General features: G+C 41.1%; 1 protein-coding gene across 2 annotated transcripts in view; it reads right to left on the bottom strand.

Annotated features, from left to right (window-relative positions):
• Top1 (topoisomerase 1) overlaps positions 1–21,324 on the bottom strand; it is a 439,511-nt gene that overhangs the window by 191,838 nt on the left and 226,349 nt on the right. For both annotated transcript variants that reach the window (XM_071662223.1, XM_071662230.1), the window contains exon 7: positions 12,450–12,687. In XM_071662223.1, the coding sequence (XP_071518324.1) occupies positions 12,450–12,687 (238 nt within the window). The remainder of the gene's footprint in view (positions 1–12,449; positions 12,688–21,324) is intronic.

The raw sequence follows: 21,324 nt of genomic DNA, 5'->3' as shown, positions 1-21,324 counted from the left end.
TGTGCAAAGTTAGGGAGAATGATTTGGCAAATGAGAGTTGGGTTGAGAGAGTATCATTAAATTTTAGGGAGAATAAAAAGATGTTTTGGAAGGAGGTAAATACAGTGCGTAAGACGAGGGAACAAATGGGAACTTCAGTGAAGGAGGCTAATGGGGAGGTGATAACAAGTAGTGGTGATGTGAGAAGGAGATGGAGTGAGTATTTTGAAGGTTTGTTGAATGTGTTTGATGATATAGAGTGGCAGATATAGGATGTATTGGTCGAGGTGGTGTGCAAAGTGAGAGAGTTAGGGAGAATGATGTGGTAAACAGAGTAGAGGTAGCTTTGTGGAAGATGAAAGCCAGCAAGGCAGCGGGGTGAGTGCTCAAATTACAGAGGTATAAGTTTGTTGAGTATTCCTGGTAAATTATATGGGAGGGTATTGATTGAGAGGGTGAAGGCATGTACAGAGCATCAGATTGGGGAAGAGCAGTGTGGTTTCAGAAGTGGTAGAGGATGTGTGGATCAGGTGTTTGCTTTGAAGAATGTATGTGAGAAAAACTTAGAAAAGCAAAGGGATTTGTATGTAGCATTTATGGATCTGGAGAAGATATATGATTGAGTTGATAGAGATGCTCTGTGGAAGGTATTAAGAATATATGGTGTGGGAGGCAAGTTGTTAGAAGCAGTGAAAAGTTTTTATCGAGGATGTAAGGCATGTGTACGTGTTGGAAGAGAGGAAAGTGATTGGTTCTCAGTGAATGTAAGTTTGCGGCAGGGGTGTGTGGTGTCTCCATGGTTGTTTAATTCATTTATGGATGGGGTTGTTAGGGAGGTGAATGGAAGAGTTTTGGAAAGAGGGGCAAGTATGAAGTCTGTTGGGGATGAGAGAGCTTGGGAAGTGAGTCAGTTGTTGTTCACTGATGATACAGCGCTGGTGGCTGATTCATGTGAGAAACTGCAGAAGCTGGTGACTGAGTTTGGTAAATTGTGTGAAAGAAGAAAGTTAAGAGTAAATGTGAATAAGAGCAAGGTTATTAGGTACAGTAGGGTTGAGGGTCAAGTCAATTGGGAGGTAAGTTTGAATGGAGAAAAACTGGAGGAAGTAAAGTGTTTTAGATATCTGGGAGTGGATCTGGCAGCAGATGGAACCATGGAAGTGGAAGTGGATCATAGGGTGGGGGAGGGGGCGAAAATCCTGGGAGCCTTGAAGAATGTGTGGAAGTCAAGAACATTATCTCGGAAAACAAAAATGGGTATGTTTGAAGGAATAGTGGTTCCAACAATGTTGTATGGTTGCGAGGCGTGGGCTATGGATAGAGTTGTGCGCAGGAGGATGGATGTGCTGGAAATGAGATGTTTGAGGACAATGTGTGGTGTGAGGTGGTTTGATCGAGTAAGTAACGTAAGGGTAAGAGAGATGTGTGGAAATAAAAAGAGCGTGGTTGAGAGAGCAGAAGAGGGTGTTTTGAAATGGTTTGGGCATATGGAGAGAATGAGTGAGGAAAGATTGATCAAGAGGACATATGTGTCGGAGGTGGAGGGAACGAGGAGAAGTGGGAGACCAAATTGGAGGTGGAAAGATGGAGTGAAAAAGATTTTGTGTGATCGGGGCCTGAACATGCAGGATGGTGAAAGGAGGGCAAGGAATAGAGTGAATTGGATCGATGTGGTATACCGGGGTTGACGTGCTGTCAGTGGATTGAATCAGGGCATGTGAAGCATCTGGGGTAAACCATGGAAAGCTGTGTAGGTATGTATATTTGCGTGTGTGGATGTATGTATATACATGTGTATGGGGGTGGGTTGGGCCATTTCTTTCGTCTGTTTCCTTGCGCTACCTCGCAAACGCGGGGGACAGCGAAAAAAAAAAAAAAAGGACTCATGGTGAAGTGCATGAGGATTGGAGGAATGCTTGCATAGTGCATTTGTACAAATGGCAAAGGGGATAAAAGTGAGTGCTCAAAATACAGAGGTATAAGTTAGTTTGTTGAGTATTCCTGGGAAATCATATGGGAGGGTATTGATTGAGAGGGTGAAGTTATGTACAGAGCATCAGATTGGGGAAGAGCAGTGTGGTTTCAGAAGTGGTAGATGATGTGTGGATCAGGTGTTTGCTTTGAAGAATGTATGTGAGAAATAATTAGAAAAGCAAATGGATTTGTATGTAGCATTTATGGATCTGGAGAAGGCATATGATAGAGATGCTCTGTGGAAGGTATTAAGAATATATGGGGTGGGGGGCAAGTTTGTAGAAGCAGTTTAAAGTTTTTATCAAGGATGTAAGGCATGTGTACATGTAGCAAGAGAGGAATGTGATTGGTTCTCAGTGAATGTTGGTTTGCGGCAAGGGTGTGTGATGTCTCCCTGGTTATCTAATTTGTTTATAGATGGGGTTGTTTGGGAGGTGAATGCAAGAGTTTTGGAAAGAGGGGCAAGCATGCAGTCTGTTGTGGATGAGAGAGCTTGGGAAGCGAGTCAGTTGTTCGCTGATGATACAGCGCTGGTGGATGATTCGTGTGAGAAACTGCAGAAGCTGGTGACTGAGTTTAGTAGAGTGTGCGAAAGAAGAAAGCTGAGAGTAAATGTGAATAAGAGCAAGGTTATTAGGAACAGTAGGGTTGAGGGACAGGTCAACTGAGAGGTAAGTTTGAATGGAGAAAAACTGGAGGAATTGAAGTGCTTTAGATATTTGGGAATGGATTTGACAGCGGATGCAACCATGGAAGTGGAAGTGAATCATAGGATGGAGGAGAGGGCGAAAATTCTGGGAGCATTAAAGAATGCTTGGAAGTCAAGAACATTATCTCGGAAAGCAAAAATGGGTATGTTTGAAGGAATAGTTTCGAGGTTGCGAGGCGTGGGCTACATATAGAGTTGTGTGTTGGAGGGTGGATTTGCTGGAAATGAGATGTTTGAGGACAATGTGTGGTGTGAGGTGGTTTGATCGAGTAAGTAATAACATGGTAAGAGAGATGTGTGGTAATAAAAAGAGTGTGGTTGAGAGGGCAGAAGAGGGTGTTTTGAAATGGTTTGGTCACATGGAGAGAATGAGTGAATTAAGATTGACCAAGAGGATATATGTGTCAAAGGTGGAAGGAACGAGGAGAAATGGGAGACCAAATTGGAGGTGGAAAGATGGAATGAAAAAGATTTTGAATGATTGGGGCCTGAATATGCAGGAGGGTGAATGGCGTGGAAGGAATAGAGTGAATTGGAACAATGTGATATACCGGGGTCGACGTGCTGTCAATAGATTTAACCAGGGCGTGAGAAGCGTCTGGGGTATACCATGGAAAGTTCTGTGGGGCCTGGATGTGGAAAGGGAGCTGTGGGTTCAGTGCATTATATATGACAGCTAGAGACTGAGTGTGAATGAATGTGGCCTTTGTTGTCTTTTCCTAGCACTACCTTGCGCACATGCGGGGGGATTTTTATTTCATGTGTGGCGGGGTGGTGATTGGAATGAATAAAGGCGGACAGTATGAATTATGTACATGTGTATATATGTATATGTCTGTGTGTGTATATATATGTATACGTTGAGAGGTACAGGTATGTATATGTGCTGTATGTGGACGTGTATGTATATAAATGTGTATGTGGGTGGGTTGGGCCATTCTTTCGTCTGTTTCCTTGCGCTACCTCGCTAATGCGGGAGACAGCAACAAAGCAAAATAAAATAAATAAATAATATTATTCATTTTATTTTCATTATACTTTGTCGCTGTCTCCCGCATTAGCGAGGTAGCGCAAGGAAACAGACAAAAGTGGCCTAACCTACCTACACAAACATGCATATACATACACGTCAACACACACACACACACACATACACATACCTATACATTTCAACGTATACATATATGTACATACACAGACATATACATATATTCACATGTACATAATTCATACTTGCTGCCTGTCGCCACCCTACCACACATGGTATGATAACACCCTCCCCCACATGCACACAAGGTAGCTCAATAAAAAAAAAAAGAAAAAAAGGCCACATTCGTTCACACTCAGTCTCTAGCTGTCATGTATAATGCAACGAAAACACAGCTCCCTTTCCACGTCCAAGGCCCCACAAAACTTTCCATGGTATACCCCAGACACTTCACATGCCCTGGTTCAATCCATTGACAGCACATTGACCCCAGTATACCACATCATTCCAATTCACTCTATTCCTTGCACGCCTTTCACCCTCCTGCATGTTCAGGCCCCAATCGCTCAAAACCTTTTTCACTCCATCTTTCCACCTCCAATTTGGTCTCTCACTTCTCGTTCCCTCCACCTCTTACACATATATCCTCTTGGTCAATCTTTCCTCACTCATTCTCTCCATGTGACCAAACCATTTCAAAACACCCTCTTCTGCTCTCTCAACCACACTCTTTTTTTACCACACCACTCTTACCATTTCATTACTTAATCAAACCACCTCACACCACATATTGTCCTCAAACATCTCATTTCCAACACATCCACCCTCCTCCGTACAACTCTATCTATAGCCCACGCCTCGCAACCATATAACATTGTTGGAACCACTATTCCTTCAAACATAGCCATTTTTGCTTTACGAGATAATGTTCACATCTTCCACACATTTTTCAACATTCCCAGAACTCCCCCACCCCACAACCTGTGATTCCCTTCCGCTTCCATGGTTCCATCCACTGCGAAATCCACTCCCAGATATCTAAAACAATTCACTTCCTCCAGTTTTTCTCCATTCAAACTTACCCCCAATTGACTTGTCCCTCAACCCTATTGTACCTAATAACCTTGTTCTTATTCACTTTTACTCTCAGCTTTCTTCTTTCACACACTTTACCAAACTCAGTCACCAGCTTCTGCAGTTTCTCACCCAAATAAGCCAGCAGCGCTGTACCATCAGCAAACAACAACTCACTCACTTCCCAAGCTCTCTCATCCATAACAGACTTCAAACTTGCCCCTCTCTCCAAAACTCTTGCATTCACCTCCCTAACAACCCCATCCATAAATAAATTATACAACCAGGGAGACATCATGCACCCTTGCCGCAAACCTACATTCACTGAGAACCAATCACTTTCCTCTCTTCCTACTCCTACACATGACTTACATCCTTGATAAAAACTTTTCACTGCTTCTAACAACCTGCCTCCCACACCATATATTCTTAATACCTTCCACAGAGCATCTCTAGCAACTCTATCATATGCCTTCTCCAGATCCATAAATGCTACATACAAATCTAATGTCTTTTCTAAGTATTTCTCACATACATTCTTCAAAGCAAACACCTGATCCACACATCCTCTACCACTTCTGAAACCACACTGCTCTTCTCCAATCTGATGCTCTGTACATGCCTTCACCCTCTCAATCAATACCTTTCCATATAATTTCCCAGGAATACTCAATAAACTTATACCTATGTAATTTGAGCACTCGCCTTTACCCCTTTGCCTTTGTACAATTCTGCCAATCCTTAGTCACCTCACCATGAGTCATAATACATTAAATATCCTTACAAACCAGTCAACAACACAGTTATCCCCTTTTTTAATAAAGTCCACTGCAATAACATCCAAACAAGCTGCCTTGCTGGCTTTCATCTTCCACAAAGCTTTTACTACCTCTTCTCCGTTTACCAAATCATTCTCCCTAACCCTCTCACTTTGCACACCATCTCGACCAAAACACCCTATATCTGCCACTCTATCATCTAACACATTCAACAAAACCTTCAAAATACTCACTCCATCTTCTCACACCACCACTACTTGTTATCACCTCCCCATTAGCTCCCTTCACCGATGTTCCCATTTGTTCTCTAGTCTTACCCACTTTATTTACCTCCTTTCAAGACCTTTTTATTCTCCCTGAAACTTAATGATACTCTCTCACTCCAACTCTCATTTGCCTTCTTTTCACCTCTTGCACCTTTCCCTTGACCTCCTGCCTCTTTCTTTTATACATCTCCCAGTCATTTGCGCTATTTCCCTGGAAAAATCATCTAAATGCCTCTCTCTTCTCTTTCACTAATAATCTTACTTCTTCATCCCACTACTCACTACCCTTATGAATCTGCCCATCTCCCACGCTTCTCATGCCACAAGCATCTTTTGCACATGCCATCACTGCTTCACTAAATACATCCCATTCCTCCCCCACTCCCCTTATGTCCTTTGCTCTCACCATTTTCCACTCCAGTCTCTCCTGGTACTTCCTCAAGCAAGTCTCCTTCCCAAGCTCACTTACTCTCACCACTCTCTTCACCCCAACATTCTCTCCTTTTCTGAAAACCTCTACAAATTTTCACCTTCGTCTCCACAACATAATAATAAGACATCCCTCCAGTTGCACTTTGCAGTACATTAACATCCAAAATTCTTTCTTTCACGCGTCTATAAATTAACGTTTAATCCAATAACACTCTCTGGCCACCTCTACTACTTACATACGTATACTTATGTATATCTCTCTTTTTAAACCAGGTATTCCCAATCACCAGTCCTTTTTCAGGACACAAATCTACAAGCTCTTCACCATTTCCAACACTGAACACCCCACATACACCAATTAATCCCTCAACTGCCACATTACTCACTTTTGCATTCATATCACCTATCACTATAACCCAGTCTAGTGCATCACAACTACTAACACACTCACTCAGCTGCTCCCAAAACACTTGCCTCTCATGATCTTTCTTCTCATGCCCAGGTGCATGTGCACCAATAATCACCCATCTCTCTCCATCAACTTTCAGTTTTACCCATATTAATCTAGTTTACTTTCTTACACTCTACCACATATTCCCACCACTCCCATGCTCTTGTCCTCTCACCAACCCCTGACTTTACTCACTAAACATTCCCAAACCACTCTTCCCCCTTACCCTTGAGCTTCGTTTCACTCAAGAGCCAAAACATCCAGGTTCCTTTCCTCAAACATACTACCTTTCTCTTCATTTTTCTCATCTTGGTTACATCCACACACATTTAGACACCCCAGTCTAAGCCTTCGAGGAGGATGAGCACTCCCCGATGACTCCATCTTCTGTTTCCCCTTTTAGAAAGTTAAAATACAAGGAGGGGAGGGTTTCTAGCCCTCTGCTCCTGTCCCCTTTAGTCACCTTCTACAACACGTGAGGAATGTGTGGGAAGTATTCTTTCTCCCCTATCATAATATGCTGTTAGGTGGGATGCATTGCTTGATTGGCAGTGTTGCTACTTGAACATTAATCAATTTGATAAGCTCACTAAATACATAAGTAATGTTTTACTACATTGATAAGTGTAGATATTTTTTTCATGAAAAAGGCTTTTTCAAGTGGCAAGACAAAGTTTTAAAAACTTACAGAAAAGACACACTCGATGGGCTAACGAGTTAACCCAATACACAAATAGCAGTAAAGGTAAACAGTAAAGTAGTAAAATCAGGCTGTGGGTATCAAATCCTATTTTCAGTACATTTAAAAAACCGAGCCAGAACTGGATGTGTGCAAGTAAGAGACCACTGTTTATTCGCATCTTTTTTTTAATACCTGTTTGCCATTTCAAGTGTGGCAAGGTAATATCAAGAACAGACAAAGAATGGTCTCCTTTCCTCACATCAAAACTCAGCATCCACAGTGACCAAGCCCCATTCACATTTCTGTAGTTTCCCAACCATGTCACATGCCATGGTTCAGACAGCAGTTGCCCCCTTTATACTACAATGCTCCACTTTGCTCAATCCCATGCACATCTTATACCTTCCTGCATGTTCAGGCCCTAAACCTTTAAAGCATCTTCCACTCCATCTTCCATCTTCATTTGCATATCCCCCTTCTCTTGTCCCCTCCACTTCTGAAACATATACCACAAGATGTTCAACATTTTCGTTCATAGTGAGTACCTTAATCCCCCCAATTATACCTTCAAATGCCACATCACCCACACTTGCACTGATATCGACCATCACACTTACTATTCCCCTACATCAAAATTTCTGATACATTCATTCAACTCCTCCAAAAACACTCACCTTTCTCATTCTCTCCTCTTGCTACCTAGAGCATTAACATGAACAGTCATCATTCTCTCATTCCCACTTTCATTTTCAACCACATCAACCTCACTTCCTTGCTGTCTTTCACACACACTTCCACTTCTCGTCCTTTAGCAGGAGTGCCGCCACTTCCTTTATTCTTGCTCTTACACTAACCTCAGACTTTACACCAAACCATTCTTTCCCCCTTCCCCTTCAGCTTAGTTTCACTCAAAGCAAGACCATCCAACTTCCTCTCCCAAACAAACCCCCTCTCTATTCCTTCTTCTCATCCTGGTTACATCTATGCACAACCAAACACACCAGTCTAACTCTTTAAGGAGGATGAACACTCCTTGCTTGGTTCCTTCTTCTCCTTGTGCTTGGTTCCTTCTTCAGCTTGATCTTTTAGAAACTGAAATACAAGGGGAGGGTTTCTGGCATCCTACTCCTGCCCCTTTCAGTTGCCTTCTACAACAAAGGAAATCTGAGAGTGGCACTCTCTCTCTCTTATCCCCATAGATAAAAAGAAAATGCAAAAATAATAATACACTTCACCTGCCAAGTTATCTACCCTTTCAAATGCAAACGTAATAAAAAAGAACAGAAAAATTACTGGTTAAACATTTAGCAACCTCAAATATTCAACACATGCAAAATCGAAATGTGTATATGAAGTACAGCACAGTAGCAAGAGTTAAAGGGAAAGCAGCAGAATTCCACAAGATACAAGGAAACTGTCATTGATTGGTTAGTGGGCCACTATATAATTCAAGTGAAGGTGCCTGAAGACTATCAGAAGGCAGATATACGGCCTTTATGTGGAGGAAAGTGATTAAGAGAGGGGTGCCATGTACAGAAATTCAGACTGCGAAAGAGCAGTATGACTTTAGGTGTGGTACAGGATGTGTGGATCAGGTGTTTGCTTTGAAGAATTTGTGAGAAATACTTGGAGATATACACTGTGGCATCTACAGATCTGGAAAGAGTAAATGACAGGGTAGAGACAGAGGTCTTTTGGAAGGAGCTATGATCATTTAGTGAAATGTAAAGTTTCTAATGCAGTAAGGAAACTTAACGTGAAGAACAAGGCAAGTATGCCAAGGGAAAGGGTAGAAAGTGAATGTGGATCTGCATCAAGGATGAGTGATGCTGCCACATTTGTTTAATCTGTTTATGGATAGAGTGGTTAGGAAGGTCAATGCAAGTCTTAAGAGTGAGGAGCTGGCATATGGCATGCTAAGGGTGGGGAGGTATGGGATACGAGATGTGCTGTTTCACATAACATGACTGTGACCGATGACTCCAGAAAACTCCAAAAGCTGGTAATCATTTAGTTGTACCACTCAAGGTGAAAGTTTTACTCTTGAACATTCTCTACTAACAAACATATCTTTAAATTCATGTATGCTGTCTGCAAACTACTTTACATCTTTTCTTCTTACAAGTTTCTTGATTTCATGTGATGTCCTCTGGTTGCTCTATCCCTTCACTTTCTGTCCATAGTCATTCTATTCCACTCATCCAATGATATATAACTAAAAAAAGTACTTCCTTTTTTAGCAAGTTTCTCACTTGATTTCATGCTATGTCCTCTAGTTACTCTAACCCTATGTCTCTTGAAGAACTGGTCATCATGTCATCATTCTGTTTTAAAAACTTAGGATGTGACCAAGTCATCCCTCATCCTTTAGCCTTTCCCTTTGACTTAGATCACTTAATTCTGATACCATCTTAGTTGCCCTCCTCTAAACCTTCTCTAACAGCTCTATGTGCTTCTTTGGGTGGGGTGATTAGGATATGTACAGCTTGATAAATATCTTCTTGAATGCTTTTCTGATAATTATCAGAAGACAGCCTGTCTCCATTAATGTGGGACTCTGGGTACAGTTTACAGATATCTACTCCCAACTCCTTTTCACACATAGAATCCATATAATAATCATACTGAAGCCTTCTCGCACTCTGTCCCATTCTCATTATTTTACACCTACTTGGGTTGAATTTCATCAACCACCTAACAGAACAACTCTGGAGTCTGTTTAGGTTCCCTTGAAACTGATGCAATCCTCCTCACTTTTCACTTCCCTCAGGACTCATGCATCATCAATAAACATATTCAGGTACAAGTCTGTATCTTCAGGAAAATTATTTACATAGATCAAGAAGAGTATAGGTTCCAAAACAAAGCCCTGAGGTACTCCAATGGTGACCTCTACCTATCTGGAGAAGGCACCTCTGACTTGTGATCTTTGTTCCATTCCACTAAGTTAATCTTTTATCCATTGGAGGAGTCTTTCCCTTACTCCTGCCTGGTATTGCGGCTTATTAATCACCCTTCCATGCAGTAATGTGTCACAAGCTCTATTGCAGTCAATATATAAAGAATCTACTTTTAAGACAGAGCTCATTCTCTCATAGAAATCTATAGGGTTCACTACACATAACCTCCTTTTCCTAGAACTGCACTACTTCTCTTTTAGGTAAGTTCTCCACTGCAGAAAGTCATCCAATTGCTCTATGATTATATTTTCCAATAACTTATAGACCACACCCATCCTTGTTTCCTTTCTTACAAGTGAATATGACAGTTGCCCTTTTGCACTCCCTTGACAGTTTACATTTCTCCAGAGACATCTTGAACAGAATATCAGCAGATGTATCTGCATATATCTTCAGCACATATGGTGACATTTTATCAAGACCATGAGTACTGTATGGATCAAGACCTTTTGGCATACTGTTAATGTCTTTTCTAAATACCTCAAATGTTTTCTACAGCTTCCTCACCATCCCATTTTCCTAGTGACAGAGTTATAAAGTCTTCCACAATGAAAACATATCCTTTCATCTTCCCTCTGAATCCCTTTATCTGATTAGCTACTCTCTAACCAACAATCTACTTCTGATATTCTTATGTCAAAGTTCTGCATTTTTTCCTGCCTTGTTAACAATATTCTTTTCAAGATTTCTCTATTCCTCCTTTCTTGCCTTGCTATACTCATTCCTTGCTCTCTTATACCTTGCATAAGCTGGATGGCTGAGGTACTGCCTATATCTTTGCCACTGCACATCTTAAAACTTTCTTAACCTTCCCTCTGTATTTCAGCCTAGAGGTATACATGCTCTTACTCCACTGTAAATCACACAGAACCTTTCACAGAAACACCCTGGTTCCAGAACTCCATATCCCAATCTACGTTACCAGAGAAATAGTTAAGGCCTGTGTAGCTTCAACAATCATATCTCCATCTCAAGTTCTGTCTCATCTCAAGTGGTTTAATTATCACCTAATCAAACTAAAGCATTACAAGGGTACTATTTTCAAGTGGGATATCATTTATATTTTCAATATACAAGCTAGCTGTGTGAACATAAGATCTAGCATATCCTGCTAAGCTGTATGAAAATAAAATCTAGCAATGAATAAGTCCCTCATCCAAGAGTGTTCACTGACATGTTGATACTGAAAAGGAAATTTTCCAGTACCCACTCAAGGGAATTGCTTCTCCACGATTCCCTGCCACTATTAGAAACAAAATCCTTCCAGGGTATCTCCATATCATTGAAATCCCCTATTATCCATATTCTATCTCTGGGAAGTTTATATTTTACCACTTCTTGTACGATCCTGATTGTTCCATCATTACTATTATTGCATTTTTGTTTTGGAGAACTACACATCATCAACACTATTATGCACTTCTTTCCTCATTTACCCTCCCCATCATACATTTATCTCAATGGGCCATCTACTAATTTTACCAGAAATTTAAGGTTTTCTCTTATTAGGAGAGGCAATCTCCACCTTTGCCATCACTTTCCCCTCCTGATTATCATATACCCCACTGGACAGAAAAAGGTTCTCTCTTTAGTAAATTTTGTTTCCAAAATTCTAACAATATCAGGCACAATTTACCTTACATGATTCTTAAATTCCAGCTTTTTAAAGCTGGAATTTAAAAAATAATCCACATGCATTTTTGTGTAATACATTCAGTCTAACATTATCATTTCTTAGAATTTCTAACTGCTTTGCAGCCTTATTTGACATAAGAGTTTGTGAGTGTAAGTGAAAGAAGAAAGATGTGAATGTGAACAAAATTAAGGTAATGAGGAGCAGCAAGGGAATGAGATTAGGTGATGTGTGTGCAAGATTCAGTGATTAGAACCTGGAGGAGGTGGAGCACTTTAGGTATCTAAGAAAGGGTGTGGCAACATATGGAACTATAGGGGGGTTTTAAGCAAGTCCTGGGGTATGAGACTGACCCAAATCCCAGGGTACCTTAAAGTTTATGCAGAAGGAGAGGTCAGTGTGTGAGCAAAAACTTAAAAGCTTGAATGGTGTAAGATGCAAGTCATGAACCCAGAACACAAATGAAAGGAAGTGGGTCCTGAAGCGAGAGTGTAAGGCATTTTTATCATAAGAAACAATTACCTTTCTCCAGTCCTTCATGAAGTTAGTGTTAAAAATTTCTTTGGTGGTATATTCATGATCTAACATTCTAGCATAAAACCCTGCCACCTCCTCTGTCTCCTCACTGAGCTCCATAGCTTCCCCATTGTAGTAAAATTTGATGTCTTTAGGTAACCGCTGATAAGCTTCAGCCATTACTGGACCCTTGTGCTCCAAGAATGTCCATTTAAGTCCATCATCTCGCTTGGTTTCTTCCCACCTGCAACAACAACACAAAAAAAGAAGTGATGATCTACAGATATTAAATCAAAGCATTTGTGCTTACTATCTATGAAAATTAGGCACATTTTGAACAAAAATCAGCTAGTAAAGAAACATAATTTGTAACCATCATACAAGGACTATCTAATTCCCCTTGCTGGTTTTAAACCTAAGGTTAATATCCTTTTCATTTTGACTTCACACCTTCACAAATCCCTTGGGTATCAGATCCCAAAGTTTCAATAACCCATCTTCACAACTTTATTCAAACTGTTAACATTAATTGCCATACTTACGTTACTCTCATGACTTCCCTATCCACTCCCTGCCCCCAAAACTTATATCAACTTTACTTCAAACAATCATAACTCTCCAAGACTTCACTACTGTCTCTTCATTATTACAAATTACCTTTTAACTAAATGTGAATTCAATATTTTCAGCAGTAACGACACTGTCTCTTCACTATTACAAATCATTTTTTTTACTAAATGTGATGTCAATATTTTCAGTAACTAAACAACTCCACTGGCCTTACTCCATTACATTATAACTCCTTTATTCCATACAAAACTACCACTCTACAGCATCTCAGAATGCAGAAGCAGTAACCTAATTATATTTAATAGTGCTAAGAGTTAGAAAGAAAGAACTCTAACTTCATATTCCCTGCATGTCATAGATGGCAACTAAATGGAGCCAGAGCAGGGAGCTGAAAAATTTCCCCTTTTCATATTTCAACTCTTAAATGACAAAACAGAAAAAGAAGACAAGTGGGAAGTGCTCAGCCTCCTCAAAGGCTCAAGTTGGGATATCTAAATGTGTGTGGATGTAACCAAGATGAGAAGAGATGAGAGATATGTAGTATGTTTCAGGAAAGAGTTCTAGATGTTTTGGCTCTGAGTGATACGAAGCTAAGGGATAAAGGGGAAGAATATTTTGAAAATTGAAACAAATTCAGGGGAGAATAGTTTGAAAATGTCTTACAAAAAAAGTTGGGGTTGGTAAGCAAACAAGAGCTACTGAAGTAGTAGCACTACTAAAGCAGAAGTTGTGGGAGTGTGTGAAAGAGTGTAAGGAAGTGAATTCTAGACTGATGGGAGTAATAAATGAAAGTGAAGGGCAAGACATGGTTAATCTTTAGTGTTTAAGCACCTGGCCATGAAAATAAAGATCATAATAGACAAATTATGGGAGCAACTGAGAAAGGTGTGTCAGTAGTTTTAATGCAAGAGACTGGGTATTTGTAATCGGTGATTTAAATTTGAAGGTAAGAAATGTGGAGGTTGAGGCTATAACTGGGGGCATAGGGTATCTAAAATCATGAACAGAAATGGTGAACAGCTCATGGAGTTGTGTGCTGACAATGGACTGGTGATAGGATATATCTGGTTTAAAAAGAGGGCCATACACAAGTATATGGATGCGAGTAAGAAAGATGGTTAGCGGGCTTTATAGGATTATGTATTAATTGACATGTGTAAAAGAAAGACATCTGGATGTAAAGGTGCCAAAAGAGGTGGCTGGTGCAACGTAGGATCACTATCTTTTGGAGATAAGGGTGAAGATTTGTGAACGTTTTAGGAAAATACGAAACAACATTGGTAAGAAGCAAGTCGTGGGAGTAAGTGAGCTTAGAAAAGACACCTGTGTGAAGAAATACCATGAGAAATCAAGTGAAGAATGGCAAAAGGTGATAGTAAATACAGTAAGGGAGTGGGTGAGCAATGGGAGGTATTTAAGGAATCAGTGCTAGCATATGCAAGAGATGCATGTGATATGGAAAAGGTGGGAGGTAGGATGAAGTTGCTTGAGGAAAAATAAAAGAGGCATCTAGGTAATACTTCAGGTAAGGAGTACAAATGTTGGGGGATGTACAGAAAAAAATGGCAAGAGATCAACAAAAAGGTGCATGGGTTGAAAAAGAGGCAAATGAGAGTTGGGTTGAGCAGGTATCAATGAACATTAGGAAGAATACAGATACTTTGAAAGGGGTTTAATAGTGTGCAAATAACAAGAAATCATACATGAACACTGATGAACACAGCAAAAGGGGAAGTGGTAATAGGTAGTAATGATGTGAAAAGACAGAGGGAGTTTTTTTGAAGGACACTTGATTGTGTTTGATATCAGGGTGGTAGATGTAGGGCGTCTGGGTCAGGTGATATGTGATGTGAAAGAGTCATGGAGAGTGGTTTGGTGGACAGAGAAGAGGGGGGTGAAAGTCCTATTTTAAGACAAAATGTGGCAAAGCAGCTGGAGTGGTTGGTACTGCAATTGAATTTACAAAGAAAGGGGGTGACTGCATTGTTGAAGTGCTTGAGGAATGGTAGAATGCAGGTATAGTGCCAATGTATAAAGGCATGGAGACAAAGGTAAGTGTTCAAACTACATAGGTGAATGTTTGTTGAGCATACCTGACAAGTTGAATGGGAGAGTACTGACAGTCGGCTGGGAAGAAACAGTTTGGTTTCAGAACTGGTAGAGGATGTAAGAATCAGGTGTTTGCTTGGAAGAATGTGTGTAAGAAATAATTAAGAAAAAAGATGTCATTTATGGATCAATCAAGAGAAAGCATATGATACAGCTGCCAGAAATGCCCTGTGGAAGGTCTTCAGAATGTACAATGTGGGAGAGAAGCTTTTAGAAGCTGTGAGAAGAATTTATAAAGAGTGTAAGGCGTGTGAATGAGTGGGAAGATAGGAGAATAACTGGTTTCCAGTGAAGGTGGTGTGCAGCAGGGTGTGTCATGTCAACATGGATGCTTAATTTGTTTATGGATGGGGTAGTGTGGGAGGTCAATGGGAGAGTCTTGAAGATAGGTGGCAAGTACGCTGTCAGTACAAGAAGAGAGGGCCTGGGAAGCGAATCAGTTGTTGTTTGTTGAGATATAGCACTGAGGCAGATTCAAGTGAGAAACTGCAGAAGTTAGTGAATGAGTTTGGATGTGTGTATGGGAAGAGAAAGCTGAGTGTAAATGTAAATAAAAGCAAGGTAATTACTAGGTTTAGCAAGGTTGAGGGAAAGGTTGTTGGGGTGCAAGTCTGAATGGAAATAAATTGGAGGAAGTGAAGAATTTTAAATACCCAGGAGTGGGCATGGCAGTGAATGGAACCATGGAAGTGGAAGCAAGTCGTAGGATGGGTGTGGGGGGAAAAGGTTCAGGGAACATTGGACAGAGTGTGGAAAGAAAGACTGTTATCTACAGGGGCAAAAATGGGCAAGGATAAGAGACATGGGCTAAAGATAAGGCTGTGTGGAGGAAGATGCAAGTATTGGAAGCAATAGAGAGAAGTAATGGGTAGGAACATCAAACAAGAGCAACTGGTAGTAGTAGTCAGCAGCAATATTATGTGGTAGCATTAGGTAACTATAATAGGTTGGAACATAAGGAAGGAGCCTCTGAAAACACTGTGCTATAGATGCCCTCTGCCAATAGTGTGTTAAGGGTAAGGCACTAAAGGCTAAAAGGTGGTACTGGAGTTCACTAGGTATGGAGACTCTTTTCCCACAGCCAACCCTTTGAGGGACCTCCTGAAGGGAAAAGGCATCATAGATAAACAGATTGACATTGGTGGGGGGGATATGTAAGTGAAGTATGTGACATGCAGAAAGTGGCAGATGGGCAGGTGAGATAATTAAGTTGCTAGTGGCAGGTTGGCAGGTGAGATAATTAAGTTGCAAATGAAGGAAAAAAAGAAAGGCAAGGAAAGGAGTACAAATGATTGGGAGATGTATAAATAAAAGCAACAGGACTTCAAGAGAAAGGTGCAAGGTTTGAAAAAGAGGGAAAATGAGAGTTGGGGTGAGTAAGAATCAGTAAATTTCAGGTAGAATAAGATGTTTGGGAAGGAGGTTAATAATGATAAAAAAAGACAAATGGGAATGTCAGTGAGGGGGGAAATGAGGAAATGGTAACAGGTATTGAGGAGACAAGGAGATGGTGTGCGTTTTTTTAAATGACTTTTCAACATGTTTGATGACAGGGTGGCAGATGTACGGTGTTTGGGTTAGGATGGTAGGCAAAATGAGAATCATGGAGTGCTTTACTGAAGAGAGAAGAGGTGGTAAAATCCTTGATGAATGTGACAAGGTGACTGGAGAGGATGGCAGTGCAACAGAATTTCTTAATAAAGGGGGTGACTGTGTTGTTGACTACTGAGTTGGGATTTTCACTGTATATATATGGATCATGGTGAGGTGCCTAAGGATTGGCAGAATGCATGTAAATTGCCACTCTACAAAGACAAAGTGGACAGTGGTGAGTATTCAAATTACAGAGGTGGAAGTTTGTTGAGTATGCGTACGAAGTTGTATGAGAGAGAGAGAGAGAGAGAGAGAGAGAGAGAGAGAGAGAGAGAGAGAGAGAGAGAGTGTGTGTGTGTGTGTGTGTGTGTGTGTGTGTGTGTGTGTGTGTGTGTGTGTGTGTGAGGGTGCATGCGTCGGTATGCGAGTGTTCTGTACATGTGTTGCATGTGTGTGTTTGTGTGCGTGCGTGCGTGCGTGTGTGTGTGTGTGTGAAAGATATATATATATTTAATTATCTTTATTTTGCTTTGTCACTGTCTCCCGCGTTTGCAAGGTAGCGCAAGGAAACAGACGAAAGAAATGGCCCAACCCACCCCCATACACATGTATATACATAAACATTCACACACGCAAATATACATACCTATACATCTCAATGTACACATATATATACACACACCAGACACATACATATATACCCATGCACAAAATTCACACTGTCTGCCTTTATTCATTCCCATCGCCACCTCGCCACACATGGAATACCATACCCCTCCCCCTCATGTGTGTGAGGTAGCGCTACGAAAAGACAACAAAGGCCCCATTCGTTCACAGTCTCTAGCTGTCATGCAATAATGCCCGAAACCACAGCTCCCTTTCCACATCCAGGCCCCACACAACTTTCCATGCTTTATCCCAGACGCTTCACATGCCCTGATTCAATCCACTGACAGCACGTCAACCCCAGTATACCACATCGATCCAATTCACTCTATTCCTTGCCCGCCTTTCACCCTCCTGCATGTTCAGGCCCCGATCACTCAAAATCTTTTTCACTCCATCTTTCCACCTCCAATCTGGTCTCCCACTTCTCCTCGTTCCTTCCACCTCCGACACATATATCCTCTTGATCAATCTTTCCTCACTCATTCTCTCCATGTGACCAAACCATTTCAAAACACCCTCTTCTGCTCTCTCAACCACGCTCTTTTTATTTCCACACATCTCTCTTACCCTTACATTACTTACTCGATCAAACCACCTCACACCACACATTGTCCTCAAACATCTCATTTCCAGCACATCCATCCTCCTGCGCACAACTCTATCCATAGCCCACGCCTCGCAACCATACAACATTGTTGGAACCACTATTCCTTCAAACATACCCATTTTTGCTTTCCGAGATAATGTACTCGACTTCCACACATTCTTCAAGGCTCCCAGGATTTTCGCCCCCTACCCCACCCTATGATTCACTTCTGCTTCCATGGTTCCATCCGCTGCCAGATCCACTCCCAGATATCCAAAACACTTTACTTCCTCCAGTTTTTCTCCATTCGAACTTACCTCCCAATTAACTTGACCCTCAACCTTACCGTACCTAATAACCTTGCTCTTATTCACATTTACTCTTAACTTTCTTCTTTCACACACTTTACCAAACTTAGTCACCAGCTAATGCAGTTTCTCACATGAATCAGCCACCAGTGCTGTATCATCAGCGAACAACAACTGACTCACTTCCCAAGCTCTCTCATCCCCAACAGACTTCATACTTGCCCCTCTTTCCAAAACTCTTGAATTCATCTCCCTAACAACCCCATCCATAAACCAATTAAACAACCATGGAGACATCACACACCCCTGCCAAAAAACCTACATTCACTGAGAACCAATCACTTTCCTCTCTTCCTAAACGTACACATGCCTTACATCCTCGATAAAAACTTTTCACTGCTTCTAACAACTTGCCTCCCACACCATATATTCTTAATACCTTCCACAGAGCATCTCTAGCAACTCTATCATATGCCTTCTCCAGATCCATAAATGATACATACAAACCCATTTGCTTTTCTAAGTATTTCTCACATACATTCTTCAAAGTAAACACCTGATCCACACATCCTCTACCACTTCTGAAACCACACTGCTCTTCCCCAATCTGATGCTCTGTACATGCCTTCACCCTCTCAATCAATACCCTCCCATATAATTTACCAGGAATACTCAACAAACTTATACCTCTGTAATTTGAGCACTCACTCTTATCCCCTTTGCCTTTGTACAATGGCACTATGCACGTATTCTGCCAATCCCCAGACACCTCACCATGAGTCATACATACATTAAATAACCTTACCAACCAGTCAACAATACAGTCACCCCATTTTTTAATAGATTCCACTGCAATACCATCCAAACCTGCTGCCTTACCGGCTTTCATCTTCCACAAAGCTTTTACTACCTCTTCTCTGTTTACCAAATCATTTTCCCTAACCCTCTCACTTTGCACACCACCTCGACCAAAACACCCTATATCTGCCACTCTATCATCAAACACATTCAACAAACCTTCAAAATACTCACTCCATCTCCTTCTCACATCACCACTACTTGTTATCACCTCCCCATTAGCGCCCTTCACTGAAGTTTCCATTTCCTCCCTTGTCTTACGCACTTTATTTACCTCCTTCCAGAATATCTTTTTATTCTCCCTAAAATTTAATGATACTCTCTCACCCCAACTCTCATTTGCCCTCTTTTTCACCTCTTGCACCTTTCTCTTGACCTCCTGTCTCTTTCTTTTATACATCTCCCACTCAATTGCATCTTTTCCCTGCAAAAATCGTCCAAATGCCTCTCTCTTCTCTTTCACTAATAATCTTAATCCTTCATCCCACCACTCACTACCCTTTCAAATCTACCCACCTCCCACGCTTCTCATGCCACAAGCATCTTCTGCGCAATCCATCACTGATTCCCTAAATACATCCCATTCCTCCCCCACTCCCCTTACCTCCTTTGTTCTCGCCTTTTTCCATTCTGTACTCAGTCTCTCCTGGTACTTCCTCACACAAGTCTCTTTCCCAAGCACACTTACTCTCACCACCCTCTTCACCCCACCATTCTCTCTTCTTTTCTGAAATCCTCTACAAATCTTCACCTTCACCTCCACAAGATAATGATCAGACATCCCTCCAGTTGCACCTCTCAGCACAATAACATCCAAAAGTCTCTCTTTCGCGCGCCTGTCAACACGTTATCTAAAAACGCTCTCTGGCCATCTCTCCTACTTACATACGTATACTTATTTATATCTTGCCTTTTAAACCAGGTATTCCCAACACCACTCCTTTTTCAGCACATAAATCTACAAACTCTTCACCATTTCCATTTACAACACTGAACACCCCATGTATACCAATTATTCCCTCAACTGCCACATTACTCACCTTTGCATTCAAATCACCCATCGCTATAACCCGGTCTTGTGCATCAAAACCACTAACAAACTCATTCAGCTGCTCCCAAAACACTTGCCTCTCATGATCTTTCTTATCATGCCCAGGTGTATATGCACCAATAATCACCCATCTCTCTCCATCCACTTTCAGTTTTACCCATATTAATCGAGAATTTGCTTTCTTACATTCTATCACATACTCCCACAACTCCTGTTTCAAGAGTAGTGCTACTCCTTCCCTTGCTCTTGTCCTTACACTAGCCCCTGACTTTACTCCTAAGACATTCCCAAACCACTCTTCCCCTTTACCCTTGAGCTTCGTTTCACTCAGAGCCAAAACATCCAGGTTCCTTTCCTCAAACATACTACCTATCTCTCCATTCTTCACATCTTGGTTACATCCACACACATTTAGACACCCCAATCTGAGCCTTCGAGGAAGATGAGCACTCCCTGTGTGACGCCTTCTTCTGTTTCCCATTTTAGAAAGTTAAAATACAAGGAGGGGAGGATTTCATACCATTCGCCATTTCCCGCATTAGCGAGATAGCGTTAAAAACAGAGGACTGGGCCTTTGAGGGAGTATCCTCACCTGGCCCCCTTCTCTGTTCCTTCTTTTGGCAAATTAAAAAAGAAAAAATGAGAGAGGAGGATTTCCAACCCCCCGCTCCCTTACCTTTAAGTCGCCTTCTACGACATGCAGGGAATACGTGGGAAATATTCTTTCTCCCCTATCCCCAGGGATAGTATATATATATATATATATATATATATATATATATATATATATATATATATATATATATATATATATACATATAATGTATATATATATATATATATATATATATATATATATATATATATATATATATATATATATATATATATCCCTATCCCTATTCCTGGGGATAGGGGAGAAAGGATACTTCCCACGTATTCCCTGCGTGTCATAGAAGGCGACTAAAAGTGGAGGGAGCAGGGGGCTGAAAATCCTCCCCTCTTGTTTTTTTTTTCAATTTTCCAAATGAAGGAAAAGAGAAGGGGGCCAGGTGAGGATATTCCCTCAGAGGCCCAGTCCTCTGTTCTTAACGCTACCTTGCTAATGCAGGAAATGGCGAATAGTTTGAAAGAAAA

Source organism: Panulirus ornatus, chromosome 1, assembly GCF_036320965.1.
Source record: "Panulirus ornatus isolate Po-2019 chromosome 1, ASM3632096v1, whole genome shotgun sequence".
In the NCBI taxonomy this organism is placed as follows: domain Eukaryota; kingdom Metazoa; phylum Arthropoda; class Malacostraca; order Decapoda; family Palinuridae; genus Panulirus; species Panulirus ornatus.
The sequence above is the reverse complement of the archived record's forward strand: the minus strand, read 5'-3'. Positions and strand labels throughout refer to the sequence as shown.